General features: G+C 52.3%; 13 protein-coding genes and 1 non-coding gene across 14 annotated transcripts; 7 read left to right on the top strand and 7 right to left on the bottom strand.

Annotated features, from left to right (window-relative positions):
• Positions 1 to 364: 364 nt before the first annotated feature.
• EI97DRAFT_20908 (uncharacterized protein) lies at positions 365 to 802 on the bottom strand. The gene has a single exon (XM_033793755.1). The coding sequence runs from the start codon at positions 705 to 707 to the stop codon at positions 414 to 416; it is 294 nt and encodes a 97-aa protein (XP_033658669.1). The 5' UTR covers positions 708 to 802; the 3' UTR covers positions 365 to 413.
• Positions 803 to 2,223: 1,421 nt separating this feature from the next.
• EI97DRAFT_454350 (uncharacterized protein) lies at positions 2,224 to 3,024 on the bottom strand (the record flags this gene model as incomplete). The annotated part of the gene is made up of 1 exon (XM_033800532.1): positions 2,224 to 3,024. The coding sequence occupies one exon, from the start codon at positions 3,022 to 3,024 to the stop codon at positions 2,224 to 2,226; it is 801 nt and encodes a 266-aa protein (XP_033658668.1).
• A 1,306-nt stretch (positions 3,025 to 4,330) lies between these two features.
• On the top strand, positions 4,331 to 5,716 carry EI97DRAFT_429191 (trafficking protein particle complex subunit 5). Its single transcript, XM_033797387.1, has 2 exons — positions 4,331 to 4,724; positions 4,821 to 5,716. The coding sequence occupies exons 1-2, from the start codon at positions 4,513 to 4,515 to the stop codon at positions 5,308 to 5,310; spliced, it is 702 nt and encodes a 233-aa protein (XP_033658667.1). The 5' UTR covers positions 4,331 to 4,512; the 3' UTR covers positions 5,311 to 5,716.
• Positions 5,487 to 8,111, bottom strand: EI97DRAFT_463510 (uncharacterized protein). The gene is made up of 2 exons (XM_033801361.1): positions 7,739 to 8,111; positions 5,487 to 7,685 (listed from the first exon to the last, which is right to left on the bottom strand). The coding sequence occupies exons 1-2, from the start codon at positions 7,919 to 7,921 to the stop codon at positions 5,748 to 5,750; spliced, it is 2,121 nt and encodes a 706-aa protein (XP_033658666.1). The 5' UTR covers positions 7,922 to 8,111; the 3' UTR covers positions 5,487 to 5,747.
• A 248-nt stretch (positions 8,112 to 8,359) lies between these two features.
• On the top strand, positions 8,360 to 8,673 carry EI97DRAFT_347412 (uncharacterized protein; the record flags this gene model as incomplete). Its single annotated transcript, XM_033794799.1, has 2 exons — positions 8,360 to 8,393; positions 8,471 to 8,673. Coding segments are annotated over 2 exons (237 nt in total), but the record flags the coding sequence as incomplete, so codon positions are not given.
• Positions 8,674 to 8,945: 272 nt separating this feature from the next.
• On the top strand, positions 8,946 to 10,999 carry EI97DRAFT_20780 (UPF0052-domain-containing protein). Its single transcript, XM_033793739.1, has 3 exons — positions 8,946 to 9,355; positions 9,473 to 9,764; positions 9,917 to 10,999. The coding sequence occupies exons 1-3, from the start codon at positions 9,178 to 9,180 to the stop codon at positions 10,923 to 10,925; spliced, it is 1,479 nt and encodes a 492-aa protein (XP_033658664.1). The 5' UTR covers positions 8,946 to 9,177; the 3' UTR covers positions 10,926 to 10,999.
• A 73-nt stretch (positions 11,000 to 11,072) lies between these two features.
• On the bottom strand, positions 11,073 to 15,614 carry EI97DRAFT_454345 (uncharacterized protein; the record flags this gene model as incomplete). The annotated part of the gene is made up of 2 exons (XM_033800531.1): positions 11,073 to 15,548; positions 15,597 to 15,614. 2 exons carry the CDS (start codon positions 15,612 to 15,614, stop codon positions 11,073 to 11,075), a joined length of 4,494 nt encoding a protein of 1,497 aa, XP_033658663.1.
• Positions 15,615 to 15,790: 176 nt separating this feature from the next.
• On the top strand, positions 15,791 to 16,509 carry EI97DRAFT_429186 (DUF543-domain-containing protein). Its single transcript, XM_033797385.1, has 3 exons — positions 15,791 to 15,930; positions 16,133 to 16,285; positions 16,338 to 16,509. Exons 1-3 carry the CDS (start codon positions 15,850 to 15,852, stop codon positions 16,392 to 16,394), a joined length of 291 nt encoding a protein of 96 aa, XP_033658662.1. The 5' UTR covers positions 15,791 to 15,849; the 3' UTR covers positions 16,395 to 16,509.
• Positions 16,510 to 17,261: 752 nt separating this feature from the next.
• EI97DRAFT_447189 (porphobilinogen deaminase) lies at positions 17,262 to 18,524 on the top strand (the record flags this gene model as incomplete). The annotated part of the gene is made up of 2 exons (XM_033800078.1): positions 17,262 to 17,604; positions 17,677 to 18,524. The coding sequence occupies 2 exons, from the start codon at positions 17,262 to 17,264 to the stop codon at positions 18,522 to 18,524; spliced, it is 1,191 nt and encodes a 396-aa protein (XP_033658661.1).
• A 517-nt stretch (positions 18,525 to 19,041) lies between these two features.
• EI97DRAFT_447188 (ribosomal protein L22e) lies at positions 19,042 to 19,579 on the bottom strand (the record flags this gene model as incomplete). Its single annotated transcript, XM_033800077.1, has 3 exons — positions 19,042 to 19,168; positions 19,224 to 19,447; positions 19,565 to 19,579. The coding sequence occupies 3 exons, from the start codon at positions 19,577 to 19,579 to the stop codon at positions 19,042 to 19,044; spliced, it is 366 nt and encodes a 121-aa protein (XP_033658660.1).
• A 599-nt stretch (positions 19,580 to 20,178) lies between these two features.
• On the bottom strand, positions 20,179 to 20,576 carry EI97DRAFT_362351 (uncharacterized protein; the record flags this gene model as incomplete). The annotated part of the gene is made up of 2 exons (XM_033794971.1): positions 20,179 to 20,218; positions 20,272 to 20,576. Coding segments are annotated over 2 exons (345 nt in total), but the record flags the coding sequence as incomplete, so codon positions are not given.
• Positions 20,577 to 21,678: 1,102 nt separating this feature from the next.
• EI97DRAFT_t5 lies at positions 21,679 to 21,762 on the bottom strand. Its single transcript has one exon. It is a non-coding gene; the product is annotated as a tRNA-Thr (tRNA).
• Positions 21,763 to 21,817: 55 nt separating this feature from the next.
• Positions 21,818 to 22,694, top strand: EI97DRAFT_20624 (uncharacterized protein). Its single transcript, XM_033793723.1, has one exon. It carries the CDS (start codon positions 22,011 to 22,013, stop codon positions 22,506 to 22,508), a length of 498 nt encoding a protein of 165 aa, XP_033658658.1. The 5' UTR covers positions 21,818 to 22,010; the 3' UTR covers positions 22,509 to 22,694.
• EI97DRAFT_20625 (cel1 protein precursor) lies at positions 22,695 to 23,867 on the top strand. The gene is made up of 3 exons (XM_033793724.1): positions 22,695 to 22,983; positions 23,036 to 23,306; positions 23,364 to 23,867. Exons 1-3 carry the CDS (start codon positions 22,880 to 22,882, stop codon positions 23,739 to 23,741), a joined length of 753 nt encoding a protein of 250 aa, XP_033658657.1. The 5' UTR covers positions 22,695 to 22,879; the 3' UTR covers positions 23,742 to 23,867.
• Positions 23,868 to 24,636: the final 769 nt, after the last annotated feature.

The following is a 24,636-nucleotide window of genomic DNA, read 5'->3' as shown; positions in this document are numbered from 1 at the left end:
ATAGATAGGGTGAGAAATTTGAATACATGAATTTTAGACATATTGTTCTGAGCTTTTGAGTGCACGGGAAGTGATGATATGGCTTGCGCCTCCCTGTCCCTAGGAGTGTGTTTAAGAAAATACATATACCGTTAGAGCTACACTATGAGAGTCGTGAAAACTGTTCCTCGAGGAACTTCAGATGTGCTTTCGTGTGTACTAATAGATTTCTTGCAAAGTCGCAAGAGAAGGAGGGAAAGAGGGAAAAGAAAAACATGGTTTGGAGGAAAGGTGATGCTTCTGAAACAATTCAAACTCTCTGACAGATTACAGTAGAAGAAATGGGTTGAAGAGAAACGCAAAAAGGAAGGATTCTATTTGCCGCTGTCGTCATAGAATGACCCTCTTCGCCGTCTGCAACTGAGACGATACAGCTAGGTATCAGCCTTTTTGATGCCCGTGGTTCTCGTTACCTTTTCCCTCTGGATGACCTCCGCGACTCGATTCCCCACTCGTTCCACCAAGTGAATAATATTGTCTCTCTCCTGTTGACGTCTGCCAAGAGAACTGCGCCCTTGATCACGGTCAACGCTGGGTGGAAAGGCCAAGATTTTGTAATGCAGCTCTTCCGACGTCTCTTCCAGTTCCCGGTCTCTGCCCCCAGCCAGAAGTTTGAAGGAAAGCACCAGGGGAGGTATTTCAAAGAGAACCCAGCGTTCGTTGCTCATCTCGCTGCTTATCGAATTGTTCGCTGTTCTGAGCGTCAATCTCGGGGTCTATCTGTCGTTCGCCACCTTGTTGGCTTCATCTTCCTGCACCTCCTTCTTTTGTCCACCTCTTGCCTCAAGCGAGCTAAACGTCTTCGTTAATCTTTCAATTTGCGTCTCGATCGGCCCCATCTTGTTCTTGATCTCTGTGATGTCGGCCTTCATGGCAACGTCGTGCTTTATGGCGTGCTTCAACTCATTCAGAGTTGCAATGTTAGGGTTCGAGGCCATGGCTTGATTGAGCATTGTAATTCTGCTGACAGCATTGCAAGGGATGGACGGGATGGTGTGATCAGGGTTTCCCTTGGTTTCGGAGACCGTGGCCATGATGGCGACGTTGCTGGGGGTTTCCTGAATTACTTGGTCAGTCCACTAAGACACAAGAAAGACGGGGTGCTTACGGGAGAGAACTTTGCGTGCTGGTTTACCGACCGTTCTTGGAAGATGGGAGTTGTGCTTCTGGCTGCTGTTTTTCTCTTGACGTGGAGGAAGCGACCTATATACCTGTGATCGGTAAGCACGGTTAAACATTGCTCTGCGTGTTTGCTTCATGAGTTTTTGAACGGCGTCTTTGCAAAGAGGAATGATGTGCTTGCTGCAGCAAGTCGTGTAACTTCTGAAACAGATAAAACATGTTTAGCACTGAAAGCGTTACCGGTGAGGACAATGGCGGACGGGGGTCCGGATTCTAGACAGTCCCACTGCGAAATCTTAGGGCCTGACTTTCCGCAATATATCACCTGAAACCACAGCAATCGTGGCGTGTCTTTTGGCAATTGAAAGGGCTGGGGGTGAATCAAGAGGTGAGGCATGAAGACTGGCGGTAGCGATGTTGGCTGATGGAACATTTGCGATGCATCTGCGGAAGTATGACTGAGAGGCACTGTAATCCTAACCAAACAACTGTCATCACCAAACAAGAAAGCGCATAATATATGTGAGTGTCACGGGAAAGGGAAGCGTGTAGAGTCCATGGAAGGCTACTCCATTGGACACTGGGCGAGACGCAGCCGTATCTGATTGCATGTGGGCGTGAAGTGTGAGGTCCGTGCACGACCAAGCAAACAGTACCAGCTGCAGGGTAACTAGAGAAGCAAGACCAGGACACATAAGGGTTGATTCACGAAACAAGAGATAAGCCTGCTGCAAGAGATGGATATTTACTGAGTATCTCATGAAGAGCAGTAGTGATACCGAGTACAAGTACAAGTAAAGTTGCTTGCCGGAGCAAGAAAAACGCAATCCGCATTCTAGTGCTATGGTACTCTCTCCCAATCGCCTCTGAATCGATTAATACCCTGTACGTGCAATCATCGCCCTCCCAACACGTCATCAGGTTCCACTTCGCCGACATTCTTTACTTGCCCATTTCCGTTCATCTGCCCATTGTCCGTGCTCAATTGCCGCTGGAGTTGCGTGCATTTCGCGGGCTGGATGCCTGGTTAGTTTTTGTCGCCGGCGAACAAAGCGGATACGTTTAGGTGTTGCCAGTGGACCAGCTGAAATTGAACTCCAGGTGTGAACCAGGCTTTGTGCGGGAGGTGGCTTCGCGCGAATTTCCAGCCGTACGGGGAGTCTTGTTGGCATTTGATGGAGCCTTGACGGCCTTGGAGTCATTTTCAGTGACAGAGGAGTCCGCCCGATTCAGCGACATGTGGGTGGGAGGGATCATGCCGGAATGCTTGACTGGATCAGTTGCGCGTCGCTTATTGAAGGTAAGATCATGAACCTCCCTCTTGAACTCCGTGACCTGTTGCACCAGCTCCTCAATCCCGTCAGTCGCCAATTTGAGCTTCGTAAGATCTACTCTGAGCTCAAGCATCTCCTTTGACCAATCCGTCGGCTTCTCCACTTGCGCCTTGAGGGCCTGGACTTCGTCCTTTAGCTGCTTCAACTCGTGCGTAGCGAGCTGGGCATCCACCCGACAGTTTTCGACTTCCTCTCGGTCCTTTTTCGCCTGCATTTCGAGTGCTTCGATACGCGCGAGCAACTCGGGAACGTCGGGCGCGGGACTGTGTGCATCCTTGAGGGTAACAAAGTCGTCCTCGTCGTCGTGGATATAATCTTGGACTTTTTCGACATCCGACTTTGATTGGTAATTCCAGAACCCGAGGGCATGCTCTTGCATGCGCTTGTCCGCACCTTTCTCCCACGGAAACAGCCCGCCCAAGCCGGCGTGTTCTTGGTACCAGTTTCGATTGAAGTGTTCAAGAAGAGTTGGGACTGACTTGATCTTCGGACAGTATTGCGACTCATAAGGATGAGTCTGGCCACACATTATGCATGGTTCCGTACATTGGAACCAGAAGCGACGGTGTTGGAGAGGCTTAGGATTACCGCAGCCAATGCAAAGAGTGTTGTGGCGATAAATGCCGGCGTCTTTCAGAATATCCCAAGCGGGATGCTCTGGGTGCAAGAAACGCACATGGTGCCTGTCTTCAGCCATGGGGTCGATATGCTGCTGCTTCGCTGGCTGCTTCGCTGGCTGCTTCGCTGGCTAGTTCACTGTCGAAGGCGATCGTAGAGCAAGAGACGGATGCTGGGGCGCTATATATGCCGGATGCGCGAGAAACCGGTTGTGCTGTGTGGAGCTGTGGGAAAAAGAAGCGGGAGGGTTGCGACTCGGGCTTCGGTTTATATGGTCCACAAACTACTCTGACCGCCTTTCACTGACGACATAACAAAATGTGCGCAACGGCCCGGGCGCACACCCAGGGACTTTCGCGATTGGACACTAATAGCTGATTATCATGATCGCCATCATCAAGCTTTTGGCTGGCCTCATCTCCGACCATAACCGCTCGGTGATGGACAATGAGTGCTTCCTTGGCAAAGTGGGTGAATGTGTGAAAGGTCTTCGTCCGATTTAGCTCTCCGATAGAAAAGCTACCCTTTCTCGGCATTGTCAATATCCTGATTCGTTATAGAACAGAACCGCGTCTATCTCGCAAAATGGAATGGGGCGCCGGGTATGGGCGATGGTAAGGAGAGGGGGGACGTAGCATGCATATCCTCTTTTGGTGTTTCCTTAGGCATCTGGAGTTCGGGTTCGTGAAGAAAATTCTGAACACCTTAAAAAAGATAAGAATTCGGGCAGATGATTTCAGGACGTGCATATAGAACGTGTACACCGATGGGTGTTGAGGACATGATATGGACTGACAGGAACAGTAAGACTGAGACCGTACAAGGAATAAAACAAGGGAAGGTAGAGTGCAAAGCGGATTAGTTTTACCCTTAAGATGCGCATGTGGACTCCGAGTCCCGTCAACATTGGAACTTGGCTGTGTTGTGTTAGCACTGACCGCACTGAAGCCACTGTTCGGGAAGTCGTGCTTCGACGCGTCCATGGTCGGTGAAGTTTTCGTATGGCTGAGATGACTTAAGCTACCACAGAAAGGGGGAGAATGTTTGGGATGTAGCATTTTGTATGTTCTGTCAGGGTTGAAGTTGAGGTGCCCAGGTGGAGGAAGAAGTGAGGTTATGTCTTGGCGATTCACTATCACTGAAAGAGCGCTAGCGCGCTTCTCCTAGTACGCCCAAGCTTCCTAGCAGCCCCACTGGTCTCTACTCTAGATCTACCTCGGTGATATCTATACATACTGTTCCCAACGCCCCGACTCTCTCTATGCAGCACGCAGCGTAACCCCTCCACTGGAATTCCGCATCCCGCACTTGCACTCTCGTTCTCCTCCCTACCAGCATTCACACTATTTGAATCCTCACTTCGAACCTTCTTCGACGGCGCAAAAGCTAGGGAACAACCATGGCGACCGGCGGCGCAGACCCGACCGGCAGCGGACAGCAAGCAAGTACTCCAGGACTGCGATATCCGTCAAACAAGAAGACAATATACGACCGCAACTTGAATCGCAGTAAGAATGCGGAGCTGAGTCGAGCGGCATTTGCATACCTGTTTGTGGAGATGATATCGTACGCGCAACGGAACGTGCGGGACATTGCCGCTCTAGAAAAGCGGTACGCCATCTTCCCTGACTCCAATTCTGCGCTTGTTACCCGTACTCCCCCATTGCAATTCTGCGATTGGAATCATAGCTGAACCCCCTCCCACAGTCTCAACGAACAAGGCTACCCCCTCGGCCTCCGCCTCCTCGACCTGCTTCTCTCTCGCTCCTCCAATCCCCTCGCCAGTATCCGACCCACGCGAATCCACACGTTGATCCAATGGGTTGCCCAAACTCTCTGGCGGCACCTCTTCGGCCGCCCCGCCGACGCGCTCGAACGCTCCGCGACCGACGCAACGCAGTACATGCTGTACGACAACGATCCGATGGTGAGCACGTACATCAGTTTACCGAGAGAGATGCGCGGGTTGAACTGTGCGGCGTTCGTAGCAGGGATTGTGGAAGGGGTATGCGACGGGGCGGGTTTTGCGACGGAGGGAGTCACGGCGCATAGCGTGGGGGATCAGGGGTCGCAGGAAGGGGATGCGGCGGGTGCGGCGCCGAAGAAAGAGATGTGGCCGGATAAGACGGTGTTTTTGATCAAGTTCAAGCAGGAAGTTCTGGAAAGGGAGGAGATTCTGGCCAAAGGTGCGGGATGATGCGCTCAGGACGATAGTTTGAGAGGGGTAATTTGAATGGATTGGAGTTACGGTGCGAACGGCATAACTGTGCATGTTGAACCGAAGGTCTCACGGGTTACTTCGACATTGTGGAGAGGCAAGGAAATGCACATTTTTCAGGCGACAACGAACTGATGCCTGATGGCTTCTTCGAAGGAGAAATAGCATGTAGTGGCATTAACTAGCGAGCACGAGTTGTAACTGCTCGCCACGAGATCCGTTATTATTGATAGACGAGCCCAGAGAACGCAGACTTCGAGAGGGGTGTCTGAATTTCTGAGCCGGTATCCAAGGCTCCCACGCACAAAACCTGCGCAAATACCCGCAGGAATTCTATCTCTGAGCCTGAGATATCTCCTATAATGTATCTGGTCAAGCTTTTAAGCAGGACCTTGAGATGGACTCCAACGTCGAAATTACCTCCTCCTACTTCGACTTCGACTTGGGCTCCGCTCCCTACTCCTCTCTCTACTCCTCTCTCGCTTCCTGCGCTCCCGATCTCTGTCCCTAGACCGCTCTCTCGACCTCTCCCTGTCCTTGTCTTTTCCTTTATCTTTCCTATCCGAACTAGGGTTCCAGCAATCGGATTCTTGATACCTGGTCGGGCCCCTTCGTTCATAATCGCGTGATCTGTAGCCCCTGTCCCTATCTCTATCTCTGTCCCTGTCCCTATCTCTATCCCTATCCCTATCCCTATCCCTATCCCTATCTCTGTCTCTGTCTTGGTCCCGGTCCCGGTCCCTATGCCGGTCTCTGTCACGGTCGCGCGAGACACTGCGATCCCTTGTATGAGAAGCTTTCGAGCGGCCGCCCCCAGGTACATAACGATCAATGCCTTCACGGTCCCGTGATCGCGAGCGTTCACGGCGGCGTGGAGGCGTCCCGTCTCGCCCACGGCGATCATGGGAACGAGATCGACGTCGTTCACGGGAGCGACTGCGGGAGTCGTAGCGAGACTTGCGGCGACCAGAGTAGGTCTCACGAGAAGGGCTGCGGCTGTGTCGTGAGCGGTCGTCTCGACGTGAGCGTCTTGACCTGCTGTCATCACGGGGGCGATACGATAACCTATCGTCCCGTGTTTCGTAGCGCGAGGAGCGACGGCGGTCATATCGACTCTCGCGCGAAGGGGAGCGACTTCGACTGTGCTTTCGCCTGCTGGCCCGATCGGGGCTACGAGATCGTGAACGTGCTTTCGTGCTCCTCGCAGGCGGAGCCTGGTCAAACCTTGATTTGGGTTTGGATTCCTCGGTTGACTTATCGGCTGGAGCGTCCGGCATGGGGGTATCTTCGTCCTTTGCAGCAGTTGAGGACAGAGCAGAGATCTCCAACTTGACAGGCGATTTCGCGTCGCCCTTCACCCTGGAGACTGGATCACGGGGGACGAGGGATTTGGGAGGATGGGCCTTGCGCACTGGCGGTTCCAGAGACTCAGAACGTGGGAGTGATGGCCGCTGTCGAGCCTTCTTCATTTCCTCGCTCTCCTGAAGTAGAGCCTGGAGAGCCAGATCGTCATCCACCTTGATGTCTTCCAAGTTCAATTCTTTTTCGGGCTCAGGCTCTAAATCTGGGCTTCTGGTCCTGCGTCGGTCCCTGTCTCTGCCGCGGTCCGGGGTCCTGCTGCGCGTCCGGTACCGATCTCGACGCCTGCCACGGTCACGGTCGCGTTCACGATCACGGTCCTTGTCACGATCACGCTCACGCTCACGCTCGCGCTCATGTTCTCGCTCACGTTCTCGCTCCCTCTCTCTTCTGCGGCGATCCAGCTCCTCATCCTCCCGTCTGCGTCTTTCTTCCCGTTCCTCTCGTTCTTTCAACGCACGCTCCCTATCCTGGCGGCGTCGTTCCTCTTCCTGCCGGTCAAGTTCCTCCCGTTCCCTGCGTCTCCTTTCCTCGCGTTCTTGGCGTTCCTTTTCCCTTTCCTTCTCACGAGCTTCCTTCGCTTCACGCTCCAGCCGTCTTCGCTCATCCCTCTTCGCTTTTTCCTGTCTCTCTTTCTCTCGCTCTGCCTCGCGCTCCTTTTCTCGTACAGCTGCACGCTCCTGTCGCCGAGCCTCCGCAGCACGCGCATAGTCTTCTTCAGTCTTACTCCCACGCCGTTCCTCCTCAGCCGCTGCTTCTTCGCCCACTTCCTGTATGCGATACTCGCGCATCTTCTGGGCACCCTGCGACTCGAACATTTGATCAATGAGCTTGGTGAATGTTTCCGTAACGTTTTTGTATATGTCGCTGCGCTCTCCAGCGCCTTCAATCAGGGTCGCAGCGACACGGGGTTCCTTGGACAGTAAGGTTGGGTCGCGGTCCGTTTCGCGGTCGACAAGCTCTTCAAGGGACGCAAGTAGAGCGGCTTTTGCGGGCTATATAGTTATGTTCAGCGAGGGGACACATGTTTCTAAGTAGGCAAACTCACATCCGCTTCGAATTGCGCGAACAGGGCCTTGCGCATGGCATCGTATTCGCCCTTCTTCCGAAAAGTGTGGAGCAGGTTGTCGATCGCTGATCGCTTTGTCTGTGATATGGGAAGGTCCGAGAGCTTCAACTTCTTCCGTGGTGGTGCGGCATCGAGCGCAAGGTTACCGTCGACCTCTGCCATAGCGGCGAAGACGCGTGCTGGCTCTCGAAAGTCGAAGAGCCCTCACAGTTTGCTGATGCACAGGAGCATACAATCGCCTTGATTGGTGAAGCCGCTTCACTCAATTGTGGTTGCGGTTGTCATGCGCGGTGCACCGCAGAGCGACAGTAAGGGGTCAAAACATACAACGGCGATGTTTCGAACCTCTGGGGAGCAATATCTAGACTGGAGATGCGGAACCGCCAGAGAGGTGAACTCTCATGGGCCTTGGCGTCACATGACCAGATCCGAGCTTCCCGGATCACGAACCTCAACATCGAGAAGCACATCTCATCCTGGCAGGACGACCGGAACGCGACACCAAGTACCTCCCTTCGACACTTTATCGCTACAAGGCGCGGTGCCTGCCCTCAATTGCCCTCTCAGACACACTGCGCACGCTCGGATACCGATTCCACGATGGTTCACAAGGTTCTATTCTGGGGAGGCTTCGGTAATTCTCTCAAACCCCTCCTCCCGGCCGTATGATATCAAGACAGGTTGTCGCTGACATTCAATCGTGTTTCCCAGGTCTCGGTGTGCGGCTATGGCAGCTCGGCATTGAAATGCGACCACTCTTCAACAAAGAATCCCTCTGGGTCTACCCTATTTACGCATCAATTGGCGGCAGCTTCGGATACTGGCTCATGGGTGTCGAGCAGAGACAATACAGAATGCTTGCGGACCGGAGGGATGCACTGCTCGAGAAGAGGGCGCGGAGGAAGCAGCGTGAGGAGGAGGCAGCTGCAGCGGCACTTGCGACAGAATCATAAACAGGGCAATTGCCGGGGAAAATGAGGGAGATTTCTAGGCTCAATCGCGATGCACAGTCTTGCATTGCAAAGAGGCTCGTGGGACATTGTTGGGGAAAGCGTGAGAAGTGAGCGTTGTACTACATGTTTGACTGCTTATTTCCAAAGTCGAATGCTGTACAAAAACCACCAATTTCATCAAAATTACTACCAAGTTACATCCAAAACTGCATCTATTTCATTTGTAGCCGTATACTAGCAGTGTCTAGCGCATGCGTCGTAAGAACCGCACTGAGCGGGATTCGCAGCTAAAAACAGCAGCACTAAAACCATAAGAACACCTGTCCACGATAATGCAATCCATCCACTGTCTGATCAATACATATAGGGGCAAGTCGACCTCGGATTTTTGATGAGCTCAGAGCTTATCCCATACGTCATCCTCCCGCTTCTTCAACCTCCCCATCCTGGCCATTATTTCGACCAATGGACCACTCCAAACACAAAGGGATAGTCGTCTTCTCCGGTGGGAGTGCTGCAAACAGCCTTGTCGATGTCTTCGGAGCGGTTCGAGAGAACAGAAGATGTCCTTTGAGCTATGTAATTCCCATCAGCGACAATGGCGGAAGTTCTTCAGAATTGATTCGCGTTTTTGGAGGTCCCGGTACGTCTATCTGGCAAGGTGGCGATATGCATACTGACCCGGTTAGGTATTGGTGACGTTCGAAGTACATTTATTGATCTTTTTCAAGTGATTCCTGTTTACTTATCATTCCTTTAGGTCGCCTTGTCCGCCTCATCCCAGACGCCAACGACGACGCTGATGACAGCGAAAAAGCGGCCATCAAAGTCTTCTTCAATCACCGCCTCCCCAAAGACAGACATGAAGCCAAGAAGGAATGGCTCCAGATCGTCGAGGCCAACCATCCTCTTTGGACCAACATCTCCAGCGCTAAGAAAGAGCTGATACGCAGCTTTCTCAATATGATCAACTTCGAGATTATGAAGAGATTGCGGCCGAGCTCGACGTTTAATTTCTCGAGTGCGAGTATCGGCAACCTGTTTTTGACAGGGTAAGTACTTGCTACAGTTCATTGCACACCGCGGGATGCCAGTCACGTGATGGCACAATTCACCATTAAATGGAGAGCCACAGGAGGCGTACACGTTGCATGATCTTAAGTCCAGTGAGACTCTCCTGAAGCCGAAACACTAACATCTCCAGCGCTCGCCTCTTCTCCGGTTCATTCGAATCCGCCATCTACCTCCTCTCCTCCATCTGCCGCGTCCCTGACCACACCTCCGTGATACCAGCCATCAACACAAACTTCACACACCACATATCCGCCAGCCTCGCAGACGGCACGACTATCACCGGTCAAAACAGTATCTCCCACCCATCTCCCCCTCAACCAACCCGCACTTCTTCCCTCCTGGAAGTCCCCTCAACGACAACATCCTCCTCCTACCCCTCCACAGTCCCAACCCCAGACCCCTACAAAGAAATCCACAGACATACTGCCGCCCCAGCACCCACCACCACGCACGACGACACCGACACAATCGAAGACGCCAACCCCCCAGGCACCCACCCCACCCTCCGCCAGCAAAACATCTCCTTCTCCAAAACCCTGTCCCCCTCCGACGACTTGCCCGCCCGCATCTCGCGCATCTGGTACATCAACCCGTACGGCGCCGAGATCCGCCTCAGCGCCAACCCGCGCGTCCTATCGGCCCTGAACGCCGCCGACGCAGTCATTTACTCCATCGGCTCTCTCTACACCTCTCTGATCCCCAGTCTCATCCTCAAGGGTGTGGGGGAGGCGCTCGCAAATCCCCGGATAAGATGGAAGATTCTGATTCTCAATGCGCTGAATGATCGCGAGACGGGGCCGAGTTGGGACGCCTACACGGCGGTGGACTTTGTAGCTGCGATTGCGAAAGCGGCGGCTGAGTCGAGGGGCGTGCTTAAGGGAGAGGTGCCGAGGAGCGAGTATAAGACGTATGTGACGCATATGATCCACTTGACGGGACCGGGGACTCCGCGCGTGGATAAGGAGGTGTTGAGCGAGTTGGGGATAGAGTGTGTGCGGGTGTATGGGAGGAAGTTGGAGGGGGAAGAATTCGTCCGGTATGATGAGAAGGCTTTGGTGCAGGCGCTGGAAGTATTGATGGGGAGGGGTAAGGATGGGAGGACCGTGCAGAGAAGTCGGAGAAATACGTCTGAGGGCTGAAATCGCGGGTTGAGAGTGTAGTGATTGGATGTTGAGAAGTTCAACATGGTAGTGTTGATGCTTGAGACGTATTGCGGTAATATACCTTGTATTTGCAGTAGCCTGGGTATCAATGCTTCTCGATAGTCATACATATGCCTTGAACATTTACACTCCCTGTCCCCGCCCATGCAACCTACTCCATTCCGCCCACAGCCCTTTCCAGATCTCCCTGCTACTCTTATCCAATCCCTGGTACATCGCCTGCAGGCTATCCTTATCCATTTCCGCCGTACCGATGGCCTCCCAGATTCCAGGCATTAGCTTCTCCCTGACGCTGGCGTCTAGTCGGCCATTCAACTGACAGCGGCAGAAAGCTGCGAGCAGTGGGTAGATATAGTGAGATACATATTCCCTGGCTGCTTTGACGGGATCATTGAGAGCCGTCTTTGTGTTGGAGGAGCCTCGATGTTGATATGCTTTGGACACCGATGACTGGGTTGGGGAGCACAGCATCGACAGGATGCGAGCGTATTGGGATGCATTCCACGGTGCGAGATGGATCGGGGCCGATGAAGGTGACCTGAGCCAGGTGGGTAGCATATGATCCCTGCCGGCATGGGGTATGAAGAGGCATGAGAGAAGCCGTTGGAGAAGTTGGAGCAATAAGTGGAAACGTCCACCCAGGCGACTGCGTTGCAGCAAGAGAATGTAGCGTGTAGTCTCGCACAGGCGACTGTAGATCGCTACCGCGTCAGGTGTGGGAAGGTCTGGACTACTCCGTGAGCATAGTCGCGAAAGCGCCGTCAGTACGCACTCAATGCTATGCTGTGATGTGAGGGAAGGCTTGTCTTTCACGATCGTGTTGATTGTATCCAGAATCCCGGACAGAGAGGAACTAGGAATGCTGTCGGTGTTATCCAGGACGTTGCACAACCGAGGTAAGAGGGCGACTTGTTGCTGTCTGAGTATCTCGTCGTCGTCCAGCTTGTCATTGAGCGTCGAGACGAGGGCATGTAACAATCGAAAGCATTCACCTTCATGACCGTCGGCAGCTGCTTGAAGGAAGGAGGAGGCTGCTCTCAACTGATCCGCCAGAGGAAGGGACAGCGCGGCCTCCTTGAATGAGTCCAAGATGATGCGTTCATTCTCCTCTCCGGCGGTGGTGATCAGGACTTTGGTCAGAGCTAGGAACCAATCCAGGTTAGGAAAGAGTCTGGCTTTAGCTACAATTGCATAGGTTAAGGCCTTGTCCTCTTCGCCAATTGTAGAAGCGAACATCGACCCATCGCTCCCAAATGAGTGTACGTCGATCGTCTTCCTGAGCGCTTCAATATTATTATGTTCTCTTAAGAGGCTTGCCGGCAGTTCAGCGATGGCGGCCATGACCGCTCTGCCCATTGATTTGGATTCGAGGGAAATCGCCAGCAAAACCGAGTACTGCTCCCAAAACAGTATCTCGTTGTCTTTCTGAGAAAGAAAACCGGCTCTCGCAACGGCCAATCGAGCTGGGAACCATCTACGCGGTTTCACAGAAACGATCTTGTCTATGAATTTCTCGAGGTATCGTTTGTTCTGGACCTGGTCCTTATTTGGTAGGACGTGACTCAGTGTCAACTGGATGACCTCTTGAAACAAACGCAGCGTGTTCGACGATTCGTGACCGTGGTCATGCAGACTCTGTGCAATTTCAAAGAAAGCGCCACCCTTCGAAGCGATCTTGGACGTAGCATTTGGGACTTCTTGAAGCGTTCTCATAACGCTGAGGTAAAGTTCAGCGTCTTTCGCGTCCGACAAAAGCGCCTCGGTAATCTTATCTAACACGGCTTCACGCTGGTCTCGGGGGAGAGCCGATGGACGGATGTGGGGTAGCGCGGCTTTCACCACCCCGAGTAACGCTTGGTTTTCACTGCCATGTTCCGCTGACTTCATTAAGGCCGCCGCAAAAGCAACCCTCAAATCGGAGCGTAAGGACGTGAATAGTGTCTGCGCGAGAGCATCGGCAGCGTTTTGAGCAACTTCAAAATCGAGGTCAACGAGCTTTTTAAGTATCTTCTCCAGATTGTCTTGCCAGGTGTCTGTGTCGGTTTCGAGGTACTCCAAAAGCTGTGCAAACTCGGTACAAAAGAGCGTTAGCATGTCCGTCTGAAGCGGCGTATTGCCTTGGCTGGACAAGATGAATTTAAACGCCTTGCGTATGCTCTCTTGAAGGAGGTCATCCCACTCGGGGACCGTCCGCAAATAGTCGCACGAAGTGAGCAGAAACAATAGAGCTGCTTCCTTCGTTTTCGGATGGGTATGCTCATGGTTCTTTTTATTCTTCGCAGATATATCCTTCATGGCTCTTCGATGGAGCGGCGCTAGGAGCTCTTCTTGAGCGTTCCTTGAGAGGTGGAGGTGCAAGGGCCACAACATCGTCACGAGCTCACCCATGGTTATCCAGTGAGAAGCTAGGTCCGTGTGCGTTCTATACCAGCTATCCGTGACCAACTCCGAATACGTCGCAGCTAAGGAGGTCAATTGATCTCGGAGCGCCTCGATGGTATCATCGGAATGAATTGAAGAAAGCAAGGCGCGCAGTATTACATCACTGCTGTGTGCTTTCTTGAATGACTCCTGAATTTCCGGAGATGGCTCCTTTGACTCCGTCTTTGGTGGCTTGATACGTTCTGAGTGAGTTCGCACAAGACTGCTGATTTGTGACGGTGTCAACGACTTCTCAACTAGCGCTTCGATGGCAAGTTCCAAGCTTCGAGCTTCCCAAATCACGGGCTGAATGCCTCCCGCTGTTTTCCGCTGGAGATGTGCATGGGCGCAAAGCTGAATGTCCCAGTGGTTTATGACGCCAAGTAGGTCCCGATTACGCGCGAAAGCCGACATGATTGGGACTATTATGGATTCCACAAGGACCTCACCATCAATGATAGTTTCGACGTTATGGTGCCGGTTGCCCTGGCTTGGGGCATGCTTATGATCGTCGTCATCGATGTCCATTGCGTCTTCAGCAGCTGAAGAGGGGGATTCAAGATCGTTTGTAGATATGTTGTCAAAGAGATATCGCGCCAAATCCGCAGGCCTTTCTTCCGACGCAGGGACTTCGGCCTTCTGCCCTGGTCTGGGTACGAAGATATCGGCATCGAGCTTTACCAGAGCTGAAATCAGGGGCCAATGGGCGGTTCGACGATGGTTTCGTGGGTATTCGATTCCTGAGTGATACCAAAACAAGTCGGTAAGAACACCTGCTTCCATTTTGATGTCATGGACAGTCAATACTTCCAGCAAGCCCCGCAACGCCTTGACGGATAGGGTAGGAACTTCGAATCGTGGTGCTTCAAGTGCACAACCAGCACATTCGGCGAGCGCAATGAAGGCGGCCTGGAGCCATGGACGCTCAGCAATACGGCTCTTCGGAGTCCGTGACGGGGATTTCCGAATGACCAAGTCCAGGAGCTGTGGAATGCAATCGAAAAGAGGCATGAATGATTCAGGAATGGAGGCGGATGTGTCGTGGATCTGAGCGGCCTGAAGAATTTTGGCTCTTAAAGGTTCTAGATTACCGGACAACTGGTCGCTCTTACTAGACTTCGGTCTATCGCTCGAATGTTGCTGAGTCCCCATATTGGCAAAGAACGATTTTCGGCTCGGAGCGAAGATATGGGTCATCAACAAAATTTCAAGGTCCTGGATCGCCTCTCTCAGAGCCTCTGGGGTCTCTTCAACTGCAACACTATTTTTATTAGTGTCCCGCAGGCGTGCGTACAAGTTTAAGAGAGGAATGAGGCATTCTGACGAGAACTGATCTGCGGAAGCGCTTGTTGAGTCTTCGATGTCGATTGTACGAAGGCCCCAGATTTGTAGCACAGGAGAAAGGTTCAGAAAAAACCGAACCGCACCACGTCCTGATTCCAAATTGGAAGTCAAGAGGCCGCTGACGGCAATGAGCCAGCCTTTCAAAATCCTTGCAGCTTGAGCCGTTTCGGTTTGCATGACCATCTTCATTCCCTGCGATGGCACCATCTCTTCACCAGAATCCTCCGAGCTGCTTTTTCGGCCTACAGACCTCATTACGGTAGCCACTTCCTGGAATAACAGTAAAAGTTTCTCCGATCCAAGGTTGACTTTCTTTGTGGGACCATCAGAACGCCCCGAAGGTCGCTTTCGTTTTCGCGACAAATTCGCGTCTTCTTGCACGGTCTCGCTGGATTCCTCAGAGATATCGGTCTGTGTGTCCCGGGATGTAGTGGCAGAAGCGGCCGCAAAGTCCTCGTCGAAGTTCTCATGGAGCGTCCTCTCCAGGATGGATAGAAAGTCGGCGTCATGAAGCTGAGCAGCCGCTTGACTCGCAGGGAGAATCTCTATCATCCAATGAAGAAGTTTCCATGCCCTTAAGTGTGATCGCGCCTGAACACCGCTGCTCCCTTCATCTTTCAACTTGTCAAATACCCATCGTAACACCCATTCTGCTTTGGCGCGTCCTACCCTCTGTATAACATCATGACGGCTATTTCCAATCTCAAGAGTGGTCCATCCTTCGGGCAGTCCAACAATGTTTCTGGCTTGCTCGATCTGCTCGTTTAGGTCCGTAAAGTTTTTGTTGATCGCAACGAGACGGGGCAAGGTTTGGACTTGCTGAGCGTGCGACATCTTTGATAGTTAGTCAGAATCCATGTGAGGTCTAGAAACGCCACGTACCGTAGCAGTCGCAGCCATTTTCTCGAGCCCAGATTCGCAAAGGATCGGTCGCAACAGAGATCAGAGCGTTCGGGTTGTCTCGTTAAGGCTGAGAAATTTGAGCTCGGACCACACGCCAAGTTTCGACGACATCGAGCTCCGCTCAACCTCCGCCCGAGGTGAACGCGAAACCTCCCCATAGTCACTACCATCAGGACATCTGGTCTCGGAACTCGTGTCGAATAGGCCAATTGAACAATAACACACGCCCATCATGGCTGACGAGACCTCGAATAATACCGCCCCTGTCCCGCGGACATCGCGCCCCATGAGCGAAGCTCTTTTGAACGAGAAGGTACTTACAAGCGTTTCGGACTTCATTGACTACATTGGAGGAAGATTCTGGTCGTGGAATCAAGGAGGATGGCATAATTAGGCTTTGAGACTGCAGAAACTCGTCTGGTTCCGCGCGCAATACAGCCCCCATGGCCGGATCAGATACATCAATCGTGCGACTTGTTTCTGAGTTCTGTTCACTGACTTTATTTGCTTTACAGTGGGATCGCTGCCTCTCCTCCTTCCTTATCCGCTCCGGTCTCGGTCTCTCCTTCGGCATCGTCTTTTCAGTACTGCTGTTCAAACGGCGCGCATGGCCCGCGTTTGTTGGTCTCGGTTTCGGTGCGGGACGGGCTTGGGAGGAGTGTGACAATGTGAGATACTCTATGGGATCTTTTGCGATCGATCATACTGACATGGAAGCAGTCCTTCAAGCGGGCGACGGTACCTTCAAGAGACGGGCTTCGCGTTATACGGCCATAGACGAAAGGCATGCATCGTCTAGCGTCTTCGTATTGAGGTTCAGGTTATTCATGTGACATCAAGCTGTATAGTAGACGGGGAGATGGCATTCCCAAAATTCATTGGTGCACAGTTGCTTTCGTTCGTTATGGTGCATTGTTCAACGCCTCTCGCCGGATGTTACCTAATCCGCTGAATTGGACATTACGAATCTTTGATGTTCCTCTCTTTCCTCGACGACCTGGCTTTGGCAAAATAACATCGGACTGTGGCCCACTTCATGGACGGTCCTCCACCTTACGATGGGCGCTGGTTATGCTCAGTCTTGGTACAAACCAAGTCATTTTAACATCGAGAACTGAAGTCGATTATTGGAACGTCTCTAAATTGAGATTCCGTATCTAGGAGAATGAGGACTTAGAAGATTAGCGTAGTCTCCAATAGAAACCCACCATGCATAGCCAGAATTCGCCGATTTTCTACCCAACCGTTCTCCTTAATGGGGTCAATCTTCTAGTGGCAGTTACGCATGGCGCCTGGATATATATTGAAGTGGGCCGTAAGCGTTGCTCTGAGCGCAGCAGTACGGAAACAGCAGAATATTTCAGTATGGATGTATTCTGTGAAATGGGACTGCAACAGGTCACTGTCCAGGTGTGTACTTGTAGATCGCTGACCTGAAAGATCGACCAATCGCGAGATGACCTAGCGGAAAACGGCCGCTAACCGAAACAAGCAATACTCCACCCCGGTTGACCGAAACTACCCCGCCACTCTCACTGAAGAAAGACAGCCGCGACAGTGAACATAGATTCTCTCCTTACGCTCACGGCTTTCTTCCCCTCCTCCTCACTTCCCCCCGCCAATCATCCCTCAATCCCGTCAAAAATGGCCTCGGCAACCTCACTCGACACCTCCCTCCCTACCACCAGCGAGCCCCCCGCCTCCCCAACCACTACCTCCGCACAAACCCAATTCCCGCCCATCAACATCGGCACCCGCAGTTCAACACTTGCGCAAATCCAAGCCCGATGGGTTGAAGATCTTCTGAAGCGCGCACACCCGCACCGGACCTACAGAATCTGTCCCGTCCTAGCGCAAGGCGATAAGGACAAAGTGACGCCGCTGCAGCAGTTGAGCCAGGGCGAGAACGCGAAGAGTCTCTGGACGGGCGAATTGGAGGCCATGTTGGAGCAAGGGGAGGTGGATCTCATTGTGCATTGCTTGAAAGGTGTGTAGTACGGGAGCTGCTTCAGGTGGAGAAAAAGGTCTGAAAATGGAATCAAGACTGATGGGGATTTAGATATGCCAACACAACTCCCACCCAGTCTGACTCTAGCCGCCATCCTCGAACGCGAAGACCCTCGCGACGCCCTCATCGTGTCTCCCAAACTGCCCAAGACAACGACGCTCCACTCCTTTCCCGCCGGTTCCACGATCGGCACCTCCTCCGTCCGCCGTGCAGCGCAACTACGCAGGCTCTACCCATCGTTTAAATTTGCCGACCTGAGAGGAAATGTAGGCACGCGGTTGGCCAAATTGGACGCGGAAGATAGCCCGTTCGCGGCGATCATTCTCGCCGCGGCAGGGTTAAAGAGACTAGGTATGGAGGACCGGATAACGCAATACTTAAGTTCGGATAGTGGAGGCATGCTGCATGCTGTTGGCCAGGGAGCGCTAGGTATTGAAATTCGGAAAAACGACGAGAAGATAAAAGAGATGGTGGAGGCAATCAGTTGCGAGAGGACGACACGGGCATGCTCCGCTGAGCGAGCTCTGCTCAGGGCGCTGGAGGGCGGATGCAGTGTACCGATCGGTGTGGAGACGACGTGGAGAAAGAAGAAGGGCCTGGCGACGGGGATAGAGCCGTCATTGGATTATGATAAGCATGGGAAGGCCGTGGAGGAGCCGGTGGATCTGAATGAGCAGGAGTTGGTGCTAAAGACACTGGTTGTGAGTGTTGATGGGAAAGAGTCGGTCGGCTACGAGGCAGCACGGAAGGTCAGGTCTGCGGAGGAGGCGGCGCAGTTGGGGAGAGATGTGGCGACGGTTTTGCTACAAAGGGGTGCAGATAAGATATTGGAGAAGATTAGTACGGAGAAGCAGTGGGCGGCGAAGAAGCAGCTCGAAGAGCTCAAGGTGCAGTCATGAGAGCTGGATCTGCCCTTCTTCAAGGGTTTGCCACATACTGAGGGGTACATGACAGGGAGGAGGACATTAAAAAGGCGCTGCGAAATACCCACATGGATTGTTATCGGTGTTTAGGGGTCAAGCCAGCAAATATCATGACCTTCTCGACGTCCTCACTGAGGTTTTGAACACGGGTACCGGACATTACGTTGCAACTGATCGCTGCGCAACGTCGATTTCTCAACGCCTAAAACATGTGAATAGAATGCTCCTCAAGAAGATGTCGTCAATAGTGACTGAGGACACACTGATTGGAAGGGCGAAGGCCAGTTGAGAGAATTACCTGGTACTCAATCCGGAAAAGAATAAGCAATGCTTCATCATGCACCAAATCGAGTTTGAGCAAAGTATTCGAGGATGTAGACTCTTTTGATTCTCCTATGTGTCCTTCACCGAAACAACGCAGACCCATTTTCCGGTTCCCGACCCATGCAATTCAAGACGGGGTATTGGTATGGAGAGAAGGAAAAGAAATCGTCTACTCTTCATCCTCGTCCGCCTCGTCGCTGACAACGTTGAAGAAGCGGAGCTCGTATACGCCCTTGGAGGTAGAGACGACGCGGAGCCAGTCACGGAGCTGCTGCTTCTTGAGGAACTTCTTGGTGCTGGGGAGAGGTTAGCCTTGATCGCGGGCACGAGGATAATCTCATTCGAACGTACAGGTACTTCAAGTAGCGGCCGGAGAACTCGAGGTGGGCAATGACCTCAATCTTGCCATCGGCCTGCTGGCTGATCTGGACGTTATCGCCGAGGTTGCCGGTGCGGCCCTCGACCTTGATGCGGTCGTGCAGGAACTTCTCGAAGGCCTGGATGTCGAAGATCTTGTCGTTGACGGGCTGGGAGCAGTTGATGATGAATTTCTTCGTCACCTTCTGGCCCTTCTTCTGGCCCTTGGGTCCGGCTTTCTATATCATTGTGTACCTTAGCCTACTGTTCTGTGCTGGGAGATGCGGTCGCCGTGCGATAGCTCAGCCCAGCGGACAGCAAAGCGGTGTACGTACGGCTGCTGCTACCATTTTGGATCGATTGAAATGAGGAGGGGCGCAAAGAAGTGGATATCCTGCGCAGGGCGTAATACGAGGTGTTTATGTGAAAGTGTCGAGGTTGCAATGTGGGAGTTCGTCTTGGTGCCCAAGTGGAATTTTGGCGGTGGGAAGAGCTAACCTGTTCTAGTAAGAGGCTTGGCAGAATTTGTTACTACGTTGACCAATCACAGTGTTCTGAAGAGGGGTACATTCATTCACTCCTCATAAGACTTTCGTTCTATTCATTCATACATAATCTGCGTATATTCATCTCACCAAAGCACGATTGTCATCCTTTACTTCCTCGTCTACAAGTACACTCCTCTGCAAGTAGCTTACAAAAACAAGGCAGCAAACAGCGCGATCAATCCTCCCGCAACACCATTCTGTGCGAGAAGTGACGAAGCAGCACCGGAAGGCTGTGTAGGTTCACCACTTCCCGTCGGTGTTCCGCTCGGCGTTCCGCTAGGTGTTGCCGTCGCCTCAGTGATCGTCTCAATCGCAGTAGAAGATCTCGGTGGTGGTGGAGCATTGTTTCCTCCGTCGTTGACTTGCAGCGGCGAGGTCGTAGAGTTGTTCTTGGACCTGGCTGCCTCACGGAATGCCTGAAGAGTCCTGGGTCCCTCCTTACTGAAGAAGTGTTAGCCATGTCACTCTGTCGTAAAAAGTATGTTGGGACCTACGGAGGATTGATGACAGCCACCATCCCAGCAGCGCAGTGGGAGTTACCCTGGGGCACAGCGGAGCAGTACAACCATATCGGCTTATCGTCCTTGACCGTGATCGTGAACTGCTTCTCTGCCTTTCCCTCCGCGACCGCGAAGTTGAAGCCAGAGAAGATGCTCCCGTTGATCGGGTTGCACGGGTTGTCGAATGCTGCCTGCGCTACGGTGTGGTTCTTGGGGTAGAATTCGAAGGTGATTCTGTCTCCGGGCTTTGCGCTGATGGTGTCGGGTGTAAATCTGAGGCCATCCTTCCCTACTGCAACAGTTTGTACGGCGGAAGGGGGTGAGGTGTGGTTGGCGGGATTGTGATTGTGGTTGTCACCTCCCGCAGGATAGAAAGCGAGAGCGAGAGGGAAGGTTGCAAGAGCAGTGACGAATGTGGAGGAGATCATTTTGGCTTATTACGTGTCTGATAGGAAGAAATGGGAATCAAAGAAAAGCTTGAGGTTGGTACTGGGTATCTTGAATGGTCTGAGAGGATTGAGCAGCGATATGGTCTGTCTCCGCCGCGAACTGAAGCCATTCTTGTATTCAGAGCACTACCATCTTTCCAGTGCGCCCCCTTCAGACTTGAAACTCTGTCAGCAACTGTGTTATTCTTGTGGAGGCTTCTTGCTGTATCGTGCCGCGCGATAGATGGTGCGCCCTGCGGCCACAGCGAGACTGGGTTTAAGCAGTCAGGCGGCACAGTTGAAGAAGCACGAATAAATCTCATAGAACGCGGGTTATCGTGGCGAGCATGAGTGTGGTGCAGGTTACCGCCCCAAACAGTCGGGCGCAATATGACATCGTGTCTGTTTTAGTTGGAGGCTGAGTGAGGCACAGAATCCGGGCGCGTAAACATGATGGATATAGTCAGCCATTTTTAGCATCACGTTTCAGGATCGACCATGCTACCTGTTATTCGTGCGATAGAAAATAACTTTGGTTTGCCATGATTCGCCTGTCGAAAAGGATTACTCACCGGAGTCCATCTGCTCCGCACAATACAGCCTCCCGTGTCCCAGGAAGTAAGATCTTGTCCATAAGAGGGAAGCCTGCTGTACAAGTAGAACAACCCTTGGGCACTCCATCACCGGAAGACGTAACGGCCTTATCAGATAAGATAAAATAAACTAGAATAAAAAGATGAGACAAACTAGGACTACCGAGATGTAGAAGTTGTCTCTAGGCCAGAATACCAGTCCATACCCGAATCACATTCCACTACAGAGAGAGAGTACGCAAAGGGGAAATAGAGAGCAAACAATCCAAATCTTTGCTATGTTTCCTTCAGACAAGTCGCCACGATGATCCCACCGTTGTGATGGGAAAGAAGCCGGATGAGCAAAAACAAAAGAATAATTTTGCCCAGTATCTTAACATTGCCCACTCTCGGAATCGAACCGAGGATCTTTGCATATCAAACAAGAATACGAGTGCAACGCATTACCACTGTGCTAAGCGGGCAATTTTGAGAAGATTTAAAAAATTTGAAATTTCAAGCTCTATGTGCTAAAGGCAGCACACTCAAGATGATCTCTGATTAGCGGTGGTGTTAACAGGATCCGTGAATTATGTGTAGCGTCCCTCTGGCTGAGGAGAAGGATCAAAGATATCCACGCTTTCAACGAACACGCTCCTCCCCACGATATGCATGACGTAGCGTGACCCGCGCATAATCAACCACAATGTAACCCCACGTTGTCGACTCCTGCATGTCGCACGTTAATCATCGATTCAGAGGGCGGCTACAACATGATCAAGACCAACCAACCTTAAGGAGCCGCGAACCTGTTCGACCACCCTTCGACACCACTAACTCCTTCCGGGCCCGTTTGGAAACGGGCATTCCAACTCGCCTCGTCCATGGGATATTCTCCGGGACCCTCATGAAGCGGCGCCAGTTCGTCACGTCTACCTTGATCTCGCGCCCCAACGCCATTCCCGCCCGATCGCTACCCAAACCTCCTAACCCGGTCCACGGAAAAGCCTCATCAAGGATCTCATCAATTCTCCTCTTCCAGAATCTCCTGCTTAGAAAACGCTGTTCTTCGCGTACCCACCTTCTTCTTGATTCCAGCGACCTGCATCATTGGGTCATTCCACATATACGATATATCCCCGATATTGACCACCCCGTCCAGGGTACCGAATACGGGACTCGGACACCTCAAAGCCTTACAGCCGGCTTTTCCATGCGGTCTTACCGTTGACGCCCCCATCTGGGGTGCATACATACTCGCCTCCATTAAACGCGGATTCCGCTCGTGATTCGCCCTTCCTGACAGGGCTATTTCCAAAATCCCAGGTCTCATCCAATGAGGGCTATCCGGCCCGTTAGTGTAATGTCTGTAGATTAAAATCTCAATCTCGGACTACTTTGCTCACGATCTGGGGGAGGCGCATATGAGGCTCGTCGCAGGGTTATGGATCGTGGAGGTTCTTGCTTGCTTCGAGGGGTGGCAGGCGATAGATGATGGCGCTGGCCTTGTGAGCTGGCACAGCGGTATATAAGGGGAAGGGGAATTTGTTCTGCTCGACTTCTTTTCCTTCGTCGTTCCTCTTCGATCCAGGCCAGTCAAACATGTTCTTCTCTACTGTCTTCACCGCTGCCGCTCTCCTCACGGCTCAGGCTGCCGCCCACGGCGCCGTGACCAGCTATGTCATCGATGGCAAGACATACCCAGGGTAGGGCTCTCTGCATCTCTCTCAACTCGCCATGAGCTTACTATCCCCACAGCTACGAAGGCTTTGCGCCGGCCACCAGCCCCAAGACCATCCAGCGTCAATGGCCAGACTACAACCCGACCATGAGCGTCAACGACAAGAAGGTCATGTGCAACGGCGGCACGAGTGCGGATCTCAGCGCCACCGTCCCCGCAGGAGGCAAGGTCCGCGCCATCTGGAAGCAGTGGACGCACGAACAGGGTCCCGTCATGGTCTGGATGTACAAGTGTGCCGGTGACTTCAAGTCCTGCGACGGCAGCGGCAAGAAGTGGTTCAAGATTGACGTATGTTTCACTCATCTCTCATCCGCATCAGCTGTCAAACATGCTCACAACTCCCAGCAAGAAGGCATGACCGCCCCACCCCTCAGCGGCCGCAACTGGGGCACCGCCAAAGTCGTCAAGAACCTCTACTGGGAGTCCACAATCCCGGCCAACCTGGCACCTGGAAACTATCTCATACGCCACGAGCTGCTAGCACTCCACCAGGCTAATGCCCCTCAATTTTATGCAGAGTGCGCACAGATCCAAGTCACCGGCAGTGGATCCGCAGAGCCCAGTGGCCAATACCTCGCCAACATCCCCGGCTATGCGTCGCAGAATGATCCCGGAATCATGGTCGATACCTATGGCAGCAAGGCTACTACGTATACGCCTCCTGGCCCGCCCGTCTGGACGGGACAGGCGTTCAAGCCTAGGGGCTCGTCGAGGGAGGAGTAGAGCGTGAAGTAGATGAAGTATTAGATCTTCAACTTGTATATCTTGATTGCATATGCTGTTGCATGGGAGAATGTGAAACTTGAATTCAGGGGCGATTCTGTGTCTGATCGTTGACAAGTTGGTTTTCATCTGTTCCATCTGTGAAGCGAACTTCTGCTGCGTGTGCTTGAGATGGATGGGAGAGGATGAACGAGCAGAGATGAGATGAATTATTGAATCTCTCTAAGGTGCAGGAGGCTATCTACATATAGGCTACTGCGTAAGACAAATGCAAACAAGGAACGGCGCCTGCTGACCAGCTATAACAATCTCATTGTACACAGGATAGAAGCTGCTGGAGAGGAAACCAACAGTTGTTCCTAAACTCCATCCATCTCCTTCATCATCCCTCTTCACTAAGATATCTAAGCCACGTGAGGCGTGCAATTGCATTGTTCGCATCTGATCGCCATGCCAATACAGACCTCTATTCATGCCCTCCCTTATAATCTTCACTAAAATTGGCATCATCGAACTATGCCTGCGCATCAATAGCGTTGCTTTCATCATTCATCGCACTATCGTCATCGCATTCGAGGCCATAATATTCGTCAGAACATTGCAATTCAAAATCATGACTGGGAGGACCTCGATGGGTTTGCCTTCACAGTTTAACAAGTAGGTTCAGACATTCATGAGATCAATATGTTCAAAGGCCGATGCGCAAGCATCGCACCCCAACGGACAGGAGCTGAAAGCTCTATTTTTGAAAAAAATAGTATTCCTACCGAGCCCAGATATAAACGCGAGGAGGATGCGGCGAACTTGTCTTAAAGTTACAGTAATGCCGAGAACTCAGAAAACTCGCTACAGGTTGAGCCGCATATTGGCAACTCTCCGTGTTGCTAACTCGGCC

Source organism: Westerdykella ornata (assembly GCF_010094085.1).
Source record: "Westerdykella ornata strain CBS 379.55 unplaced genomic scaffold EI97scaffold_1, whole genome shotgun sequence".
NCBI classification, from domain to species: Eukaryota; Fungi; Ascomycota; class Dothideomycetes; order Pleosporales; family Sporormiaceae; genus Westerdykella; species Westerdykella ornata.
This window is presented reverse-complemented; position numbering and strand designations above follow the sequence as displayed.

Excerpts from the sequence above, each read along its gene's own strand:
- EI97DRAFT_20780 (XM_033793739.1), top strand. The coding sequence starts at position 9,178 with ATGGACCACTCCAAACACAAAGGGATAGTCGTCTTCTCCGGTGGGAGT. Across the intron at positions 9,356-9,472 it reads TCGCGTTTTTGGAGGTCCCG|GTCGCCTTGTCCGCCTCATC; the intron begins GTACGTCTATCT and ends TCATTCCTTTAG. Across the intron at positions 9,765-9,916 it reads GGCAACCTGTTTTTGACAGG|CGCTCGCCTCTTCTCCGGTT; the intron begins GTAAGTACTTGC and ends TAACATCTCCAG.
- EI97DRAFT_20624 (XM_033793723.1), top strand. The coding sequence starts at position 22,011 with ATGTCGCACGTTAATCATCGATTCAGAGGGCGGCTACAACATGATCAA.
- EI97DRAFT_429191 (XM_033797387.1), top strand. The coding sequence starts at position 4,513 with ATGGCGACCGGCGGCGCAGACCCGACCGGCAGCGGACAGCAAGCAAGT. Across the intron at positions 4,725-4,820 it reads ATTGCCGCTCTAGAAAAGCG|TCTCAACGAACAAGGCTACC; the intron begins GTACGCCATCTT and ends CCCCTCCCACAG.
- EI97DRAFT_20908 (XM_033793755.1), bottom strand. The coding sequence starts at position 707 with ATGAGCAACGAACGCTGGGTTCTCTTTGAAATACCTCCCCTGGTGCTT.
- EI97DRAFT_429186 (XM_033797385.1), top strand. The coding sequence starts at position 15,850 with ATGGCTGACGAGACCTCGAATAATACCGCCCCTGTCCCGCGGACATCG. Across the intron at positions 15,931-16,132 it reads AAGCTCTTTTGAACGAGAAG|TGGGATCGCTGCCTCTCCTC; the intron begins GTACTTACAAGC and ends TTTGCTTTACAG. Across the intron at positions 16,286-16,337 it reads CTTGGGAGGAGTGTGACAAT|TCCTTCAAGCGGGCGACGGT; the intron begins GTGAGATACTCT and ends ACATGGAAGCAG.
- EI97DRAFT_20625 (XM_033793724.1), top strand. The coding sequence starts at position 22,880 with ATGTTCTTCTCTACTGTCTTCACCGCTGCCGCTCTCCTCACGGCTCAG. Across the intron at positions 22,984-23,035 it reads GATGGCAAGACATACCCAGG|CTACGAAGGCTTTGCGCCGG; the intron begins GTAGGGCTCTCT and ends CTATCCCCACAG. Across the intron at positions 23,307-23,363 it reads AGAAGTGGTTCAAGATTGAC|CAAGAAGGCATGACCGCCCC; the intron begins GTATGTTTCACT and ends CACAACTCCCAG.
- EI97DRAFT_463510 (XM_033801361.1), bottom strand. The coding sequence starts at position 7,921 with ATGGCAGAGGTCGACGGTAACCTTGCGCTCGATGCCGCACCACCACGG. Across the intron at positions 7,686-7,738 it reads TCGCGCAATTCGAAGCGGAT|CCCGCAAAAGCCGCTCTACT; the intron begins GTGAGTTTGCCT and ends ATAACTATATAG.